Here is a 19270-nt window from a genome sequence, read left to right as displayed (position 1 = left end):
ACCTACCCTTGTGGTGGAAATGCAACCGGAGAAACCGGAATGCGTGGCTTGTGATTTACTGTGCTATGGCATGATGGGTAAGTCTTTAACACACAACAGGTAGTTCTTGGCTTTGACCCCACAGCCAGCGAGGAATCACAACCCAACTAGCTAAACAGTCACCTAACTGTGAGAAGTACCAGTGCTTAGATCTGCCTGCTTGCAAGCTACAAGATACCTGACAGGGGTAAAAAAAACTTTGGCATGGTATCATAGTACAACTTGCTCTTAACCCATCCGACTTTAGCCTTGTTCGCGATTTGTTGATCCCCAAATTGATGGTCCGCTGTTCTCGTATGAGTCCAGATGGTGGCAGCAATTTTGTAGGGGACTGTACGAGGAGCAGATCACTACAAGAACATAGCAGCAGTCCATGAACGATGGTGAAAGATTGGCTACCAGCCCGTCTGTATAATGTATTATATCTTAAGTAAGGCATACGAGCATCTGCATTTGTCATCACCAGGCAGCTGTTGTCTTTAGGACAGACAATTTCCAGGCCTGCATTATTTTCACATCAATCACATAGTGCAGTATCGTCGCAACCGCAACCACTGCCCGAGTTTCTCATGCTTCTGTACCAACCTCAAGTGTCTTATCCTGGAAACACGAAACAATTGGTGTGAGGGACGAGAAGTCTCGGCCACTTCAAGGCAACGCTAATGCTCAAATGTGGGAGCGGGTTACTCGTTCTCAGGTGCGCGAACGATCACCCCCCTCTAGGATGTGAAAGTGGGTATTCTTGACGTTGCCCATTTAGGACCGTCTTGGCCTACCTCGTGATTACATGGATGATGTTGTTTTCGTCACGAAAAAGAATGACCGGTTATATGAATTCCAGACGTAATTATGGACACAGGTATCCTCTTGTGCCGTAGTCGCCCACGATCATCGTTTGATGCCGAGAAGATCCTCTGCCCAGCCTCACCAGCCTACACTGGTTAAAAATTTGAAGGGTGTGAGCCGCGGAATGTCTTAAGACTTAGATAAGTCTCCTTGCATTTCACATCGCTGGAACTCGGGGTTTAGAAACCTTTTGATGATGATCTGATGATTGTATCCTAGTTGAGAGGCAGCTGTAACGTTACTTGGTTGGGGAAACCCCGAGCATGTGACGTGATTCATTCGAAAACGGGAATTTCTAAGCGGTTTCGATGCAAAACTTGAATTGAAGGACATTAACATACGCACGGTTTCTTGTCCATACTCTTGGTGATTTTAGTGTAAGTCAAGACGGACTTGTCTTTGGGGGAAAATTAGTACAAAATCACATTTTGGGTTTGTTGAGGTCGAACGCTGTAATTATTTATCGGCAGGCGGTGTTTGCCCACGACACGTCCGAAATCAACTTGAGACTTGATTTTCTCCATGTTTTCGTAGGCATGACATAGGAAACTGATCCCTGCATCTCACACGTAGCAGACTGGTCTCTTTCTTGTCTTGGCCTTGCATATTACAGCTTGATAAAATACAGCCTAAACTGCATATACTCATCATTAGAGTCAGCAACGCTTCCGAGGCTAAAAAGCGATCACCAGCTCGGAACTAGTGGCTTTAAGTATCTGGTATCAGAATTATATCCTGAGGTTACGTTAAAGAGATGAATTTATGTAAAATTTCTTGACACCAGAACCGAATTGTTACTCTCCTGATAGCTCAACTTCCCCACGTTGAGGGCATTGTTTTAGTATTTGGTTAGAAAGACATCAACGTTGGTGGCTTGCTTAACGCCATATTGCACAATTTTGGGTGTCTTGGTCGCTGTTGACTCGCCCTTGGTAAGCTAGTTGAACGTCATTTGAGTATTGTGAAGCGAATAGGCCAATGAGATAGGTGTGGTTGGCTGTGCTAAGCCGAAAGCAGACGTTGTCAGCCGAAAACATGTCTCAGGGGCAAATAAGTGGTAATGAATACCCAGCAGTACGGATGTGGAAGGTGTTTCGTCTTTCAACCGTGGTGATTCTCTCCCAAAATTTGGTAGACAACCTATCATTGTCTTTGAGAGAAAGATCGTCACAGCTAGGCATGGAGCTCGAATTGAGGAAGGATACTTCAAAAGCGATCTTTACGACATCTACTGTGACATCATGTATATATGCGCTACAAGTTGTAAGAATTTGCTTCTCGAGGTAAGTGCAAAGCACCAATAATGACAGTGTTCAGAGCTTACATATTATCGCAAGTGATTTGAAGTTTTGTATAGGAAGACGCGGACCTGCTGCAAAACATTTCCAGACACACAATCACCGTGAATACAGGCCCAACAGATTCAAAATTTCTTGGGATCGGCCCGCATAGTTTTGAATAGAGAATTGGAATGTAGTTTTCGGTCGAGGATGAGTCATCTCGTCCACCCTTCCAGCACAGCACTGACACGGGGGTTTCCCCAGCGTCATACGGCCGCAAACGTTGTCTCGGAGAGTGCCATTGACGGAATTTACCTACCCTAAAGGGCTGGGCCTCCGCTTACCCTCTATTGAACAAGCTCTATCTGATGATCGAAGCCGGCTGGACCGCCCCGCCGTAGATGAATGCGGCCCGCTGAAAGCTACCGCTGACATATTTTCCGGAAGACTAGCCCGCACGCCAAGGCGAGACCAGCCTCGGCCAAGCATCTGTCACAATTGCCTAATTCTTGGATACCATAACGTCTGAGCTGGCCCGAGCTTGGAAAGGGTCATTCCCGTTGACTGTGGGGCCGGAAGGCCAACCTGTACCATCTTCATTCGCGGGACAGCTAAATAGTCTTAGACACCGGCTCGGGAAACTCCTGGAGACCCTGAGACATCTTAGCCCGAAAACCCACCGCCAATACCCTATGCGGTAATAAGATGAGAGAGATACTGGCAAACTGTCCGCTCCCAGCTTTGCATTCATAGTTCCAGACCTTTTGAGAGAGGGTCTAGGGCGGCAATCCCAAGGAATGAGAATCGAGAGGACGCCTCACCCGCTCAGCATCATTGTGAACCAGGTGAACCGAGACTGCGTTGTCTTACAAGTCCCAAGTTCCTTTGAACCTACTCAGCTGAAGCGGAGGCGGGATTGTTTTGCAGCCCGCGATGTTTTAAACGGAGATGTATAAGCTGGGAATAGTGACGGGAGATCCCCGCTATGTCGTCAATTCATTCCTCATGGGATGTACGTGACACAGCTTCCATGTTTAGTCTATGACAGCTACAAACAACACCAGCTTCTAGCCGTGCCATATGTGGTTCAGGACCTAATGTTGACAGCCACAGAAGATGATTGTCATCATGAGGAAAATGTGATGGACGCCTCCGATGTCACAGGAAGGTTTGGCAGGCACTTCGGCTCGATGCTGGAAGGCGATTCTCTCGCGGAGGACCAAGATGCATCGACGTGTTGGGAGATTCACTGGACGATTTGTTCAGGTAGGTACAAACATCAAACCTAAGCACCCGTAGTGCCAGCGGCACGATTTCCCTTGCAATTGATGCATGGTGAGGACGGAGAGGGTCTGCAGAGGAACATGGGCCAGTCTAGATAGACACAAATCTCCGACCTCAACGTTGGAAAACCCCTCTAGAGTGTCTCCAGTTCTTCCACCTCTCTAAACCGTACGACTACGCCTTTTGGATCGTCATCTGCCTAGAGGCAAAAACAACGAGGGTGTAAAGATGAATTGGGGAGGTGTGAGAAATAATCTATTAGGTATGTGTGTGCATCCTTAGAGCACTAGACTCTCGGATAGAGATCTTAGCTCGCGGATGAAGCCTCTCCTAGCAAGCCACTCCGCGCTTACCTTTCCGCCTTGAGAAGACACCTTCTTGTTTTCAGACGCATGGCTACATTTTTAACGTTGATTAGGTGGGTATTCTGGGTTGGAGGACTGCTTCTTGTTCTTCTATAAGAGGCGTCGACGCCTCCCGTCTTGTCAGTTACTTCCTCTTACTTCTTCATCAGCTCACCCACCATCTCGGCTCATCACAGAACTTGTTTCTTCTTGGCAATTGTGTCTCCACACGAACCTCCTCGAAATACCATCTCGCCATCTGTTCCTCTTCTCATTCTTTGAACCAATCCATCAACATCACGTTCAAAATGCAGTCAAAGATCTTCGCAGTCGCCGTTGCCGCCCTCTCACTGTCTTCAGTTCAAGGCGCATCTGTGCCTAGACAGATTACTATCAGCGCTGGCACCATCGTTCTTCCTTCACTCACCTTCGACCCGAAACAGTTCCTACCCCAGCAAAATGCTTTCCAAACTCTTGACCTCCTCCGCGATGACATCGCCAAGACTGCTGCTCTTGTCAGCCTCCTTACGAACTCCACTACCACTAACGTGCTCACGGTGAGCGGCTCCGATCCGGTATCATGGCATCGAATGCATAACTAAGTATATACAGACCGCTGCTCAAGCCAATCAAGTACTTGGTCAGGTCGGTACCAACGTGGCGAACATCGTGACGAAGGTTACTGGGCTTGCAGACATCATCCAGGGCGCCATTCCTTCTGTTCCGTCTGCCACCCCTTCAGCCCCTGCGACCAACACACCGGACATCGGCGGTGCGGCCGAAGACGTAAGTTATTTCCTTACATATCAACACTAGCGAACGGTATAGCTAACATACAACCGTAGGTTGTTCGCCAGGCCCAGGTGCTCGCCCGGGCGATTACCGCTCAGCTTGACATCCTGAAGAAACAGGCCTCTACTCTCAATGGCCTTCTTTTGATCCCTACCCTTGCCACTGCTCAGGCTTCTCTCGCAACCGTCCTTCTTACTATTGGCACCATCAGCACCCTCGCCCTTAACACTGCTGCCAGTGCCACTGCCAACATCCTGGCTATCGTTGACCGCGTCCGTAACGCCCAGGTCAAGCTGAACCCTGTCCTCATCATCGGCCTCCAGCCCGATATCATCTTTTAAAAGAAACGAGTACCTTTCAACACACTCTCCTAGTCTGACTCTGGGAATCTTGAGACACCTACTTTCCGCGCCGAGTCGCTTGAGATAAACACAAATTTCAGTTCTAACGATGGAGAAGAGCCAATGTAATGCCGACGCAAATGTAACGGAATTAGAAGGAATGCCTAATTACGGACCGTATTAGGAAAGTTATGATGAGGAATGCAGAGGGACTACGCTCTTTTATGGATGTTCTTTGGATGACTATTCAACAACATTCAGCAACAAGATTATTTTCAATAGCATAACTAATAATGAGATGGTACAACACTTCCAACACCTGTCTGCAATTCAGTTTTGCTACTGATAAGCATTAGCTTGATCAAAAGTTGAATGCGTCTCATCACCAATAATGTATGACTGTTCGGGTCTTGAGGATTGCTAGTAATTAGTGTTACGCGAACACATTGCGATCGTGGATGTTGCACATGTATTCCAAGCATATCCGTGAAATTTTTAGTCAACATTTGTGGTGTTAATGTCATCGGACATGCTTGTATACTAGAATTGTTTTGCACAATGAGTTGCCAGCAATTGTTCCATATTTAGGCTAAGTTTGGTCGTGGATAAAATCATATGCTTGAAATGCAAACATGGCGCGTTTCGGATAGATAAATTGCACAAACTACACCCTGCGTGTCATGCCCAAGAGCAAAAGGAAGAAGGGAAAACCCACCGCAACGGGTTAAATGTGGATATCCCGAGGCACCAGAAATTCAGGGGCAGAGCGGGGACACCGTTTAGGCTGCATTTCCTCAGATGACACAACGTGACATGCATACGCCAGGTGTTTGCCGTCTTATTTCTCTCAGTGGTGAGTGGAAAGCGGTTCTGTGGCCTTCAGGTGAGGCCCATGTGGATCTCCCTCTACACTACACGTGCACACCTGCGCGCGCCGTGCGCCAGCACCATCCTTGCAAGCCGGCGGGATCCCCATAGCAGAACGGGAGATCCTCTGGTTTCCTGGCCCCTTTCATGGCTTCGACCGAAGAAGCCAGGCACTACAGCCAATTCTATGCCCCCCCCCCGCTACAGGGGCGGTAGGCTACCGGGTAGTCTACCGGATCGTCGGCCTCTCTAAGCCAAGCTTTGAATCTTGAGTAGATTGAGGTGGAACGGAAGCGAAAGAGGGTGGGAACTTGGGAGGAACGAAAGGAACGGAAGTTCGTTCAGGGGAAAACGTTGATAAACGACCACCAACCCCCACCAGTGTTCCCAGTGTCTAGCCTCTGATCTTTCCAACATCGTCGTTCGCCATATACCTCCATTCGTTTCCTGTTACCTTGACGTAACATTCTACGTTCATTTTTTCACATCTCTCTTTCGACCAGTCACTCCTTTCTACTCAACCGTCAAGATGCGTTTCTCCGCCCTCACCGCAGCTGGCCTGCTCGCCCTTCCCGGCGTCAGCGCCAACCTGAATGAGCTGGCCATCGCGGCCGGTAAGAAGTACTTTGGTGCAGCGACCGACAACTCAGAACTCACCGACACTGCCTACGTCGCTATCCTCAAGGACAACAAGATGTTCGGCCAGATCACCCCCGGCAACGGCCAGAAGTGGCAGTTTACAGAGCCTAGCCAAGGCTCCTTCTCCTACACCAAGGGCGATGAGATTACCAAGTTCGCCCAGGGCAACAGCCAGCTCATCCGCTGCCACACCCTAGTTTGGTACTCCCAGCTTCCTAGCTGGGTCTCTTCTGGCACATGGACCAAGGACCAGTTGACCTCCATAATCGAGACGCACATTTCCAACGTCGCCGGCCACTACAAGGGCCAGTGCTACGCGTGGGACGTCGTTAACGAGGCCCTCAACGAGGACGGTACCTACCGCGACAGCGTCTTCCACAAGGTCCTCGGCACCGACTACATCCCTATCGCCTTCAAGGCCGCCGCCGCCGCCGACGCCGACGCCAAGCTCTACTACAATGACTACAACATTGAGCTCGCCGGTGGCAAGCAGAAGGAGGTACTCAATATTATCAAGAACATCAAAGCCTCCGGTGCCCGCATCGACGGTGTCGGTCTCCAGGCCCACCTTATCGTCGGCAGCGCCGGCTCTCGCTCTGCTCTGAGCGCCGTCCTCCAGTCTTTCGTCGACGCCGGTGTCACCGAGGTCGCTTACACCGAGCTCGACATTCGCCACTCGTCCATCCCCGCCGACGCTGCTGCCCAGGAGAAGCAGGCCAACGACTACGTCAGCGTTGTTGGTGCCTGCTTGGACATCAAAGAGTGTGTTGGTGTCACCATCTGGGACTACACTGACAAGTACTCTTGGATCCCTTCCGTCTTCCCTGGCTCCGGTGAGGCCCTTCCTTGGGATAAGGACCTCAAGCCCAAGCCGGCATTCACTAGTATCTCGAGCCTTCTCGCTGCCGCCGGTACTGGTGGCGCTGCTCCTGCTACATCCGCTCCGGTCGCTGCCGCCACGACATCCGCTGCCGCCGTCAAGCCTACACCCTCAAGCTCTGCTCCCGTTGCGCCTGAGACGACTCCTGAGGCTTCAGTCCCTGCTGCTGCTCCAGCCCCTGCCTCAACTCTGGTTACCAGTGTGAAGAGCAAGTGCACCGGTGGTGAAAAGGCTGAGACTGCGGCCAGCGCTCCCGCTGCCGCTGCAACCGGCGGTGCCGCTCGCTGGGCTCAATGTGGTGGCATTGGATTCACCGGGGCTACTACCTGCCAGACTGGCCTTACCTGCGAGAAGCAAAATGACTACTACAGCCAGTGTATTTGAGTCTTAGGCGAGGTGGCATTCGAGAGGAGAACGTCGAGATGCTAGCGGGACTGCTCCGGATAGCGTCCCGATGAGATAAAGAAGAATTTTATGTACATACTTTCAGCCGATAAGAACATATTGTAAATTCCCATACCAGCGATCTCTCTCTTGCCTGTAATGCCACTGTGATGCAGGCTTCAAGATCAACCCCGAGCAATTGGTGGATAAGGCATCGCAGACCCCCGAAGCCGCCTCCATAATCAAAACCCTGGGGATTGAGATGGGTAGATTCAACGTGTGACTATATTGACATTTCGCATCTTCTAGGAAGGTGATGTCAAAACCTGAGCTCGTAGCTGTCGAAAGCCTCCAGTTATCGGCAGTTGGCGTTTCCTTGACGCCAAAACAGGGTCCATCCGAAAACCCAATTACTTGCCTTTTATTGCTTCTGAATTGAACAGTAGCGACACGTCGACAAGTGATTTTTCAAGTTTCTACATCACGTAGCATTTTACCATCACGAGAGAGCATTGCATCATCCACAGAATGATGAGGAGCGCATGGTTCGTGGTTTTCTATTCTACCAACAGTCTAGTTGGCGCTCTTCGTGCCAACCTACAACGCGCCCATGACCAGTTCGATTCCTCCAATCCAATACCGCCAATATCTAGTTTGTGTCTTCATGATTGCGGCAAGTTTGGCGATTGCATCGGGCTACTATAGCTTTCATGGCCGTGGCCATGACCAGGCGCTGGTGAATCGCGGCCCTGCTGCTGTTGGTCATACGGAGACGGGGAACCCATCTCGCTCCTTGCTACAGCGACCGACGCATCTAATTCCGAGTATCTGTGAATGTTTCCTTGATGGTATTCCGAGTTTGGCGACATGGGTGGTGGCGGGGAAGTGCCGTAATGTGGTTTGTAGGTCTGCGGCGGCGAGGTTCCGGCGTACGAGCTCGTGGCCCCAGTGAACTGCGGCTCCATCGGCTGACTTGCCATTTCTGCCTTCTCGGCCAGTTCCTTTTTGAGCTTTTTGTTCTGATTCCAGAGCCATATTGTCGATAGAAGTCCTGCCAGAAGTGTAACACCGGTGACGACGGCGAGGCCAATGGTGGCCCCCTTGAACGGGGAAGATGCTTCAGCCGCGGTATTATCGGAGCTTGTTGAATTCGCTGTGCATACGGATTCTTGTGTCGAGATGGAAAACGCAGCATCCGTTCCACAACAGGTAGTGTTCGATTTTCCGCAACAATACTTTGCTGTGCCGTCGTTGCAGGCGGTCATGAAGCTGATGTTGCTAGGATTGCCGCCAGTCTACCGTTTTCACTGATTAGCCTGCATCGCCGACGAGATTATTGTGATGGTGGTGCGACAGTACCTCGATATCTGTGCAGACGTGGTTGCAAGCCTTGCTTTTCCATGTCTTATCCGTGCAGAAACCTCGTTGCGGCTGGCCCTGGCGGTTGATACACAAGCCGGAAGATGAGCAGATGTCTCGTTGCTCGGGCGGGCCGTCCAGAGCGCAACAACTCGAGAAGACACCGGCCTGGTTGATCCCGAGCTTGTTGCATGGGACATACGTTTCATTGTTGGCAAGTTCGCCATTCGGCGCGTAACACGAAGCTTCTTGCGCAAGAACGCGGGCGGTGAGGCCCACGCCCACTGCCAGGAGCGACACCAACATTGTGTCAACAAAATCTGGTGGGATTGGATCACTCGAACCAAGCTTGCGCTCTACGTCCAGCGATTGGGATAGACGATAGATCCAGATGGAGACCGCAAGAGGAAAAGAAAATGGAAGAAGAAAAGAAAATACTCAGGCAGACAGGATGGGGATTTACTTCTCTCTATGAAAAACCTACAGCAAACAAGCCTTACCCGCGTGCAACGTAGCCAATGCACTCTCTGTGTCCCCTCTGTCTCCTCATTTCAAGCCCTCGATCCTCTTACTGCGGCGTGGTGGAGGGGCTCAGTCTTACGTGCATGGAAAAAATGCCTGCACTGTGATAGTCAGTTCCAACATGCAGCCAGCGCAGCCCCCAAAATAGCTGAAATAGGAAGGCCAGTTGCAGTTGTCTTGTAATTGACCCTCGTAGTGGTCAGACCAACCGTTGGATGCAGAACGCAGATCCTGGTCACATTGGATGGCCCACACCAAAGTACAGAAGCTGACCATCCAGAGACCGCACCAACAGGCAATCGATATGCAGAATCGATACCGAGCATTGGAACGGCTGTGTCCGAGATGGAGGCGAGAAGCTGACACTTATGGTGCGGGTGATGGGCGGGATGGCACTCTGGTCCGCCTGATTCCTCGTGTGTAGGTCAACCCGGTCTGCGGTCCATGGGGATTTTTTCATTTCTTTGCACAAGATCAGATTGCCACGATCTCAATTACGATCTTGAAATGCTTCATTTCTCCAGATGTATGACCAAAAATATCGGAAAAGGGCCCATTGAACCGCATGTATCCGTGAGTCAGCAACAACTTACCAACCGAGAGGATCCGGTGTCATTTTCGGCAACCGGGACAATGTCGCACTTGATTGGTATTAGTGTCTAGTGCTGATCAATGAAAAGATCAAAGTAAGGAAAAGGAGCCACATTACTTAACTTGGCAGTCCACTCGAGCCTACTTGACTTACTTTTGACCCGTTTTTTCGCGACCTAAAGGTTGTACCTTTTGTCAGCTTACACATCTGACGCCACGCTGATCCAGTCTTCCAAGGGATAAGCTGCTCCTGCGCTCCTCCCTGGCACTTTTGGTCTGTACCACATGAGCCAAATCTTGGGTTGGGGTTTCTAAGGCGAGATAGATTAAATCTCTCGAGTCTTGGTAAATGTGTTTATCCATGAAATCTGCAGATTCTTACTCTTCTCTCATGATTAAAACGCATTATGAGGACGACGACGAACACTGCTGGTCGACCACATGAAATTATTTCTTTGTTGTACCTGCAAGATTAGAGACTCTGCACTGTCTCACCAATGAATTGTTCTTGAGACATTCTTCAAAGCGATACCAGCGCGGCACAGGATACTTGAACGACAGAATATCTTCTTGGAATTCGAATTCATAATTCTCGCCTTGCGAAGCGGAGTCTGGATCCTGGGGCCGATGCCGCGTTGCCATATCCGGCGAGGTGGGCTTCGGGGCCACCGCTGGCGGCTCCCGAGGCGCCGACTAGCTAACAATAGGAGCCGCGTGTCAATCATTGTAAGCAGGAACAATAGGTAATCACAAAAGCTATGGCCATATAACCGAACGCGCTGCAAGTCCTGCATCGGGTAACCATCTCGATGCAGTCGCTCAAGTAGTATGTACCCCGCATCCTGGCCGTCTGATCTGTGGCATTACCGTGAACCGATCGGCTGTATGATGACGGTACAACCAAAATGAACAGCGACTCTGCATTTTCGAGAGCGAAAGCTCAATAAAACATGCGGACAGTTGCTGGTCCTCGCTGCTATACTAACTTAGAGAACCAATGCGGACGAACATCTAGACATAGGTTACAAACTTGTGGTGTTTGGCCATGGCACAGAACTGTGAAATCCCCCACCAAGCCTCGGAATCTGTTGATGACGGGGGAGCAAATCGTTCTCCAGGTGGCGAGGTCGGTGTGACGCTGAGGTTTTGCGACTTCATAGTCCAGACACAATTTGAAAGCATACCGCCTCAAGCTCTCGAAAAGCTCTTAGATCTCATTATCGACCACATTGGTGTTGGTGCCAGTGGAGGTGCTCAGTCGGAGTCGAGCAGGTACATCATCACGGGCGTCGAGGCTTTCACTGGAGGTGCCACAGGAGAAAGCATTGTGTACGGCAAGGAAAAACGGTACCCGGTCCCTACCGCTGCATTGCTAAATGGAGCATTCGCGCACTCATTCGACTTTGACGATACGCTTGCTGTCGGCGTTGTTCATCCTGGCGCAAGTATTATTCCTGCAGCCCTGGCTCAAGCCCTAGAGTCCGATGCTTCTGGGAAGCTTCTTCTTACAGCCATCTCAGTTGGATACGAGGTAGCCTGCCGTCTCGGGCGGGCCTTGTCGACCGGCGGTTATCCCAGAGGCTTCCACAACACAAGCACGGCGGGGATCTTCGGGGCGGTGGCCGCCATCAGCAAGATCAAGGGTCTTTCGCCAGAGCAGATCTACAACGCCTTTGGATTGGCTGGTTCGAAAGCCGCGGGCTCGATGCAATTCCTTGACAACGGATCTTGGAATAAAAGGCTACACCCTGGCTTCGCAGCTCACGATGCCTTTCTGTGCGTGGCATTGGCGGAGGCTGGCGTCACAGGGGCGTCACACATAATCGAGGGAAAATGGGGGTTCCTACAGGCACATTCTGCAGAAGTCAATACTGTCGGTCTCACGGACGACCTTGGCACGGAGTGGCTTTACCCCGCGACGGCTTTGAAGCCGTTCCCTGCCTGTCGCTTCACTCACACCGCCATCGAAGTGACCGCAAACGTTGCGGCGAAGGCCATGACACAGAGATTGCCAGAGAAGATCACCGTCCGGTTGACTCGCGCTGGCTACGGCATTGTCGGCGAACCCAGCCCAAACAAGCGACACCCCAAGACGATCGTCGATGCCCAGTTCAGCATTTACTATCAGATAGCGATTGCTTGGCTTTTCGGCATGGAAACCGGTTGGAGTGCATACGATGTCGAAAAGATGCAGAGCAAGCAAGTGGCCGATCTTTGCGACAGGATTGAGGTCATCATTGACGTGATGATTGGAAAAGAATTTGAGGCGAAGATGTCGTTTGTCGGCGTCGATGGTTTAGGTGATGTCGAGGATGCCATGGTATATCCTCTTGGAGAAAACGAACATCCACTCTCGAGTGAGAGGGTTCAAAAGAAATTCTTGGGTCTGGTTGCTTCTGTATATGGCACCCGCCGTGCTGGAGAAATCCTGGAGGCTGTGCGCAAGCTTCCCGCCGGTTCGTCGAGTGATTTGATCGCACTGCTCTGACAAACCCGCTCTGTCTGGATGTCTTTGATCCAGGCGACCTGTAGGCGGTGGGATTGATGGCATGGCATCGTCAAAGTTTTGCCGCCGTTTTCTTCAGTAAAGAGAAGAAATGAGAAAATGGATGTGTCCCATTTAGCCCTAAAGGGAGTCCGGAAGCGATCTTCCGGGCTGCGGTTGATTTTGGAACCCGAATCGATGGATTGAATCTAGATCAATATTACACCGCATTAAGTGTGATTCTCCTTAAGGATACCCGGGTCAACTTGCCTCTTGGGGTGATGGCGGGGACCGGATTGAAAATAGGTAATACCAGCGGGCCGTGCTTCGGTGGCGTGTGTTGCGACGCATGATAATGACCTAGTCTCGGCGGGACTGAATTTGGCTTAATTAAGTGGTTGCTTTAGTCATGTTCCGGTTTTTGGACATCCCTCGACTACCTGAAAGCCGCCAATGCCGTGCAGTCACGTGGTGTATGAAGAATGCGCTTGGAATCACTCATAATACCAGATTCAACGAAAGGATGACAGCTGTGAGCTCAGTCACGGACAGCGAGCCCTGCCTTAAAACACCGACAGAGCCAAGAAGACCTACTGTAGTGAAGAACCCATCTCCATTATTTGAGCTATCAGAACTCGGTCTGACGTCTTAGTGCATCTTAACCGGAAGCCCTATGATTGATTTATATTGGATGAAACCACAATAACCATGATTCGTCGTTCCAGACTTTGGAAGCATGAGGGTTCCGCACACCAACCTGGTCTAGATTGGGACACTGCGCCGAGACAACTCCACATCGGTGTAGTGTCATCGGCGCAACATCCAAGACGTCCACAGAGGGTTATTTTCCGAGAAGACTTCGCCTTGTGTCCCGAGCTCAGTGGGTTAGTTGCCGTTTGCCAGGCTGGACCAAACTTGGACGGCATCTATTCGTACAGAGACATCACCGTACATGTTTGAATTCCTGGGTAACGCGAACCATGGATGAGCCCTCGACTGCGACTCAAGCATTTGTCCAAAACAATTTGACGACGAGATGAATCCCATGTCCTTCCTCTGAAAGTTTTCGTAGGAACACCCTCCTCCCATCTCTGGACCTCGCCACCATGGATTTATCAACTCGTATGCTATTTGTTGCAACAGCAGTCGTAAAGCGGGAGGCCCCGATCCGTCCCCGCACGCTTTGACCTCTCGGCCGGGCGGATTGCGGGGGGTGACATCCTCCAGTGCTACTTCATCTCGCTTCATGCTCTGACACTCAGGGAGACCCCTTCTTCCCCAGCCGTGACTACGAATGGGACCACGAACGATGTTATGCTGCATCCCCCGACGGGATCGCCGCCCGCGAACCGTGGCATCTGTCGGGGTAGCGTTTTGTCAACCGTCTGAACTCCTCTCTTGGGTGGGTGCGCGGAGAGCAGGGGGCGGGATGGGCCACTTGATTGCTTCTTATAGCCAGGCCTCGCCGTCTTGTGGAAGCGGTCCCTGTCAGCGGATCCCTCGATCTTTGGAACATTTTATGTCACCTTGTCCCTTGGCAGCTGGGACAACATCAAGGCATCTTCTGTGCGTTATAATAGACTTCGCAAAGACATCCAGTGACCCAGCCCGTCAACATGAACGATGTCCCTTGGGAAGAACTTCCCCACGACGACTATGGTCCTGCGTTGCTTGCCACTATATGGGCACTTGTAGCCGTTGCCGGTAGCTTCATTGGCCTGCGGATATACTGCAAGTTCTCACGGGGGCGAGGACTCTGGTTGGACGACCATGTCCTGATCGCATCTTGGGTATGTCATTGTTGACGATCTTGCGTCTAAAAAAATGTGCTGTTCTAACACATACAAGTGCGCTTTGTTGGCTTTGGGTACGTTCGTCACCATCGATGTATCGTACGATTTTGGCAAACACAACTGGGACATAACGCCAGGCAACTGGTCGTGGCTCCTTCTTCATGCCAACCTGGCTGGCTCATTTTCCATCATCGCAGCTGCATGGAGCAAAACCTCATTCGCTCTGACCCTCCTACGCATTACACGAGAGTCATCAGACCGTTGGATGAAGTGGCTAGTCTGGTTCATCATCGTGTCGATCAACATCGCTCTTGGGTTCAACGTGCTGTTTACTTGGATTCAATGTTGGCCAGTCGAGAAGACATGGCGAACAGCTTCAACACCTGGCACATGTTGGCCCAAGAGCATCATGATGAAGTACAATGTCTTTACTGCATCTTACTCAGGTGCGATGGACATTTTCCTCGCGATATTACCATGGAAGATCATATGGGGTCTTACCATGACCAAAAGAGAAAAGCTTGGTGTTCTGATTGCGATGAGCATGGGTGTCTTGTGAGTGGAAATGACAAAGTGTTTGATGGAATGCGTGACTAACGAAGTGTATCGATCAGTGCCGGTGCTGTGTCATTCATCAAAATACGAACGATTGCTGCAATTGGAGCTTTCGATATCATCGATACCGTCGAATTGGTGATTTGGGGTGCAGCAGAGAGTGTCGTTACCATTATCGCAGCAACGATACCCATTTTGAGAGCGCTGTTTCGTGACACCAGGCCACCGCCTCCACGCTTCCCAAGCGACGAAGAGTCAATGGCTCAGCGGCTAGCTGCAGCTTCGTTAGTAACGGAAACGGTGGCAACACCGAGAATGAGGACGTCAAGATCAGACCATGAATTGATGGAGTGGAAGGATTCTTCACCGCGGGGCTATGGACATGAATGCAGTCTGGAATCACGACCGTGGAAAATAAGAGGCTTCAAGATCGACTCAAGAAAAGAGTGTCCAAAGGTACCACCTAACACGTTCGTACAAGAGCACGATGATGAGAAATATAGCGGGTCTATAGAGTTATCTCGAAGATTAGGTTAGCACAACTAGTATGAAATACTCTACGATCTGCTCAACTGTAATGAACAAATGTTGAAGTCATGTTATAGAATCTCTCAAAACCTTTGGTTATCCGAACTCAGCGTAAGTTTGTATCACTTCTCGTAACATTAAGGCATTCCTGGCTGACTCGAGTTAGAATCTCATTGACACTACTAGTGTTCTTCATCCCTTTCGTCAGGCGAATACTGGCTAGATACTTCTCGATCTAACAGCCTATAGCTGATCCCCATCTCTTCATTTTTCCGGACATTCATGCTACGAACAAAAGCTACAATCAATGGACAGATTCTAGGCCTTATTAATGGTGCTTCGCACTGAGCTACTCCAAGATGATTGGATACTAACACTGGAAGCCGAGGCTCGATGAAAGTACTGAAGTTGTCAATCACGCTGTGAAGTACGCCACGAGAGATGACAACGCCGATATGGCCTATATTCCGTTCAAGGCGGCTGAGACACTCTTGACCCGTTTCTCTCCCCCCCCTCTCTCTCTCTTTCTTTTCTTTTCCTTTTGTTTCTTTTTTTCTTTTTTTCTTTCAAAGGCTTTTGGGAGGGTTGCAAGTAGCGCTTGATATTTCCCTTTGGTCGCACCTGGATCAGCCGTAGATTTGGTAGGCGAGGCAATTTTAAACGGTGAAATGCCAGCTGAACGTTTGTTCCTCCCATGAAACTGTACACTTCACCGTTTTCAACGGTCAAAAATAGATTTCAAAGAATTTAGGTAATAATCAAATGTATTGGCGCAGCTATCAACGTCTGATTACCCCAGTAGTACTTTGCTTGCTTGGATTGGACTCGAACACGAGCAACTGACCCACACCTACAGCACAGGGTGTTATAAACACCATCAACTACACAAGGTCTCCCCGACGCTACAAATGTCCAACCAACAGTCGCATCTCCCATTGACGGCTAAATGAGTCAACAAATGCAGGGCATTAATGTAGTCCTTCTCCATCTTATCGGCTAATCTGGCGAAGCTGACACTGTTGACATTGGTTGGTACCCGGTAAAACCTGGTTCGACTGGTGACTATTTAAACAGACCACAGATTGGAGATGCTACCAACTTGTTCAGCCGTATTTGATCCGACAAGAGCACATGTTGTCCAATGGGTAACTGGCTAGAAGACCCATGAACAGAGGGAGGTGTCTGCGGCTCCATGGTATAGACAGACCTTTCCGAGTTGAATGGCTGGGGGTAGCAAGCTTTGTATCCGAGGCAACTCACGAGGGATCATTCGCGCTCTAGATAAGAGTCAGCTTACCTATCCTGTGTATTCACCATCATTGTAAGTGACTGTTACTAGACACGATGCATGAAAGGGTCCCTGCCTACATCCTGAGTTTCGGTAACCTTTAACAAACGAAACCCCTGTTCCCAAAGCATGATTTCATGTACCCATGTCAGAATCTGTCTTTCTCTACCTCCTATGTAGTTATATATACATTTTGATTTAATTGGGAGGAGTGAGCTATATGTAGGACTAGGGTTACTTCAGTGATTCGGTTTCCGTTGTCCTAGAAATTGCATCGTGTTTAGGCAATGAAATTTCCGCGATAAGAGTATAAGACGTTGATGACATTTAGTACGGGTGCTAAGATCCTCCAGGAGAGGTTGTATCACCCCCATGGTCCTGTTACAGGCGATAATCATGGATTCTTTAAAGTGCGACTTCCCATTATGAATCCGGGTCGAAGAAATTTTCTAATTTATTTCCGCAATTTGAACCACGAACCCCTCCTGACCAACTGCTTAGCCTATGACTGCTGTCTTTCCTAAATACCGACCATGATAAGCATCGGCAGCTTCTCAGATGGAACATGGTTTAAAGAAAGCACACCCCATAACTGTAAGGAGGGATCTTTGATGTTCATGCGCGACGAAAAATACTACTTCATATTGTCTGAGAGAGGGTGGACTGGACCGAACTACTCAGTCTCATACGCCGTTTCGGACTCGCCAATTGGCCTCTTCAATCGCAAAACAAAGATATTACAGCAAGATGCCGCCGTCGCGACTGGCTCAGAACACAATGGAGTCATGAACGTTCCTGGAATAGACATATGGCACATTTTCTATCACCGCCCACCATTACAAGACAGTGATGGCGATCACCCCCAGCTCGCATACGACCGTATGTACTTTAACAAGGATGGCACGATTAAGCAGAACACCGTGCTTGTGAAGGACAACTTTGATGACGGAAACCTGATTGGATGGTGTGCCTCGTAGGAAGGATCTTTTTCGGTCAAAGACGGCCAGCTCAACGCGCACGAGTCGACGAGTGGCAAGATTTCACAAAACACCAACTTTAATTAAGTCGTCGTCGATATCGATGTCACTCTTGTCAACCCGGGTGTGGGCCCGAATGCTCACGACGCAGGCGATGCGGGTGTCTTATTTGGCGTCACTAGCGCTTCTGCCGGTATCGATAACGTGTCTGGATTTTACGCGGCCATTGATGCGGCAGGAGAGGTCCTGTTGGGTGAGATGAATCAGAGTTGGACCCAATTAACGTCCACAAAGATGGATACCAAAGCGGGGACATATATCGCTTGCGGATGATGGTGATAAACAAGGAAGTCAAAGTGTATGTCGACGACATGGCCTACTCCAAGATCACGCACAGAGTATCGAGAAGCACCCAAGGAACAAACAGGTGCCAGTGTGTTTCGCACTGAGTTCCGCACTAGTGCACTGTACGACAGCCTTTCCGCAGCGCATCCGCAGTGATTCAGTGCACCCACTGGGTGATGAGGTCATCGGACATGGATGTGATGGTAATTGTGACAACTGTTGCTCGTTCTCAGACGTTCCTACGATACCCTGCAATGGAGGGCAAACATCCAGATAACTCAAACGAGATTCTCTTTACTTGGTCAAATCACAAGCGACATAATGGAGAAGCTATAGGTGCTGCAATCGGCAATCCTGCTCATCAAAAACTATAATAAGTTCTATATTTAATTATGGATGTGACCATATCTAGGGAAGATCTAAATGGTGATATTCGGCATTCAGTCAACGGAGCGAGCGCTGCACTTGATCAAAACTCTGGTTGCAGAAAAGCCTCTTGTGTCATCCTTTCGAAATGGCATCACTGCACGTTAGTTGTAATAATCTCAAGCGTTAGTTATTACATCACAACCTGAAATTGCCATTTGAATTCCTGACAGATACTCATCTTGGTCATTCGTTCCAGTCGCCAATCACCGACTCAGTCCTCGCCAAGAATTTGACCAACGGTATATTAAAAAGATGGCTTACACCCTGTTCATACAGGAATGGACGTCGCCACGCTATTGGGAGTCATGGCTACAAACATGTACGTACACCCGATTCCACAACGATATAATTTGCCTTGAACTAATTGGTCACGCTGAAGGATTTAGGTCGGCAAGAGGATTCAGAGGGTTGGCCTCGAAATTTGTCTCATGATCCAGGGAATTGTACCTAGGTTGATGAGGTGCGTGAAGGCAACGTCCAGTAACCGGACGTTCAATTGACGATGTTCAAAGGATAGGGTGAAGAAGAGCTGTTGATTGTGAGGTGGGGCCCTCCTCCATAGACTTTCCTTGACTGCGTATCCGCGCGATGCCGAGGCTGCGCTGGTTAGTACGCAATGAGACGGAGCACGGAGCTCCCAAGTTGTCTCCACATGACACACCATCCAGGGCCTCCATTCGCACCGGAGTTCACGGAGGTGGA

At 49.9% G+C, this 19270-nt stretch overlaps 5 protein-coding genes across 5 annotated transcripts; 4 read left to right on the top strand and 1 right to left on the bottom strand.

Moving 5' to 3' along the window:
• Nucleotides 1–4101: 4101 nt before the first annotated feature.
• Nucleotides 4102–4926, top strand: ColSpa_10000 (uncharacterized protein; the record flags this gene model as incomplete). The annotated part of the gene is made up of 3 exons (XM_049276212.1): nt 4102–4350; nt 4406–4579; nt 4639–4926. The coding sequence occupies 3 exons, from the start codon at nt 4102–4104 to the stop codon at nt 4924–4926; spliced, it is 711 nt and encodes a 236-aa protein (XP_049132169.1).
• Nucleotides 4927–6322: 1396 nt separating this feature from the next.
• ColSpa_09999 (endo-1,4-beta-xylanase 1) lies at nt 6323–7696 on the top strand (the record flags this gene model as incomplete). Its single annotated transcript, XM_049276211.1, has 1 exon — nt 6323–7696. One exon carries the CDS (start codon nt 6323–6325, stop codon nt 7694–7696), a length of 1374 nt encoding a protein of 457 aa, XP_049132168.1.
• Nucleotides 7697–8358: 662 nt separating this feature from the next.
• On the bottom strand, nt 8359–9361 carry ColSpa_09998 (uncharacterized protein; the record flags this gene model as incomplete). The annotated part of the gene is made up of 2 exons (XM_049276210.1): nt 8359–8991; nt 9056–9361. 2 exons carry the CDS (start codon nt 9359–9361, stop codon nt 8359–8361), a joined length of 939 nt encoding a protein of 312 aa, XP_049132167.1.
• A 1852-nt stretch (nt 9362–11213) lies between these two features.
• Nucleotides 11214–12656, top strand: ColSpa_09997 (uncharacterized protein; the record flags this gene model as incomplete). The annotated part of the gene is made up of 1 exon (XM_049276209.1): nt 11214–12656. The coding sequence occupies one exon, from the start codon at nt 11214–11216 to the stop codon at nt 12654–12656; it is 1443 nt and encodes a 480-aa protein (XP_049132166.1).
• Nucleotides 12657–14269: 1613 nt separating this feature from the next.
• Nucleotides 14270–15005, top strand: ColSpa_09996 (uncharacterized protein; the record flags this gene model as incomplete). The annotated part of the gene is made up of 2 exons (XM_049276208.1): nt 14270–14443; nt 14502–15005. 2 exons carry the CDS (start codon nt 14270–14272, stop codon nt 15003–15005), a joined length of 678 nt encoding a protein of 225 aa, XP_049132165.1.
• Nucleotides 15006–19270: the final 4265 nt, after the last annotated feature.

Source organism: Colletotrichum spaethianum (genome assembly GCF_022836535.1).
Source record: "Colletotrichum spaethianum MAFF 239500 DNA, contig32, whole genome shotgun sequence".
Taxonomy (NCBI): domain Eukaryota; kingdom Fungi; phylum Ascomycota; class Sordariomycetes; order Glomerellales; family Glomerellaceae; genus Colletotrichum; species Colletotrichum spaethianum.
Note: the sequence above shows the minus strand (reverse complement) of the source record. Positions and strands in the feature narration are given on the sequence as shown.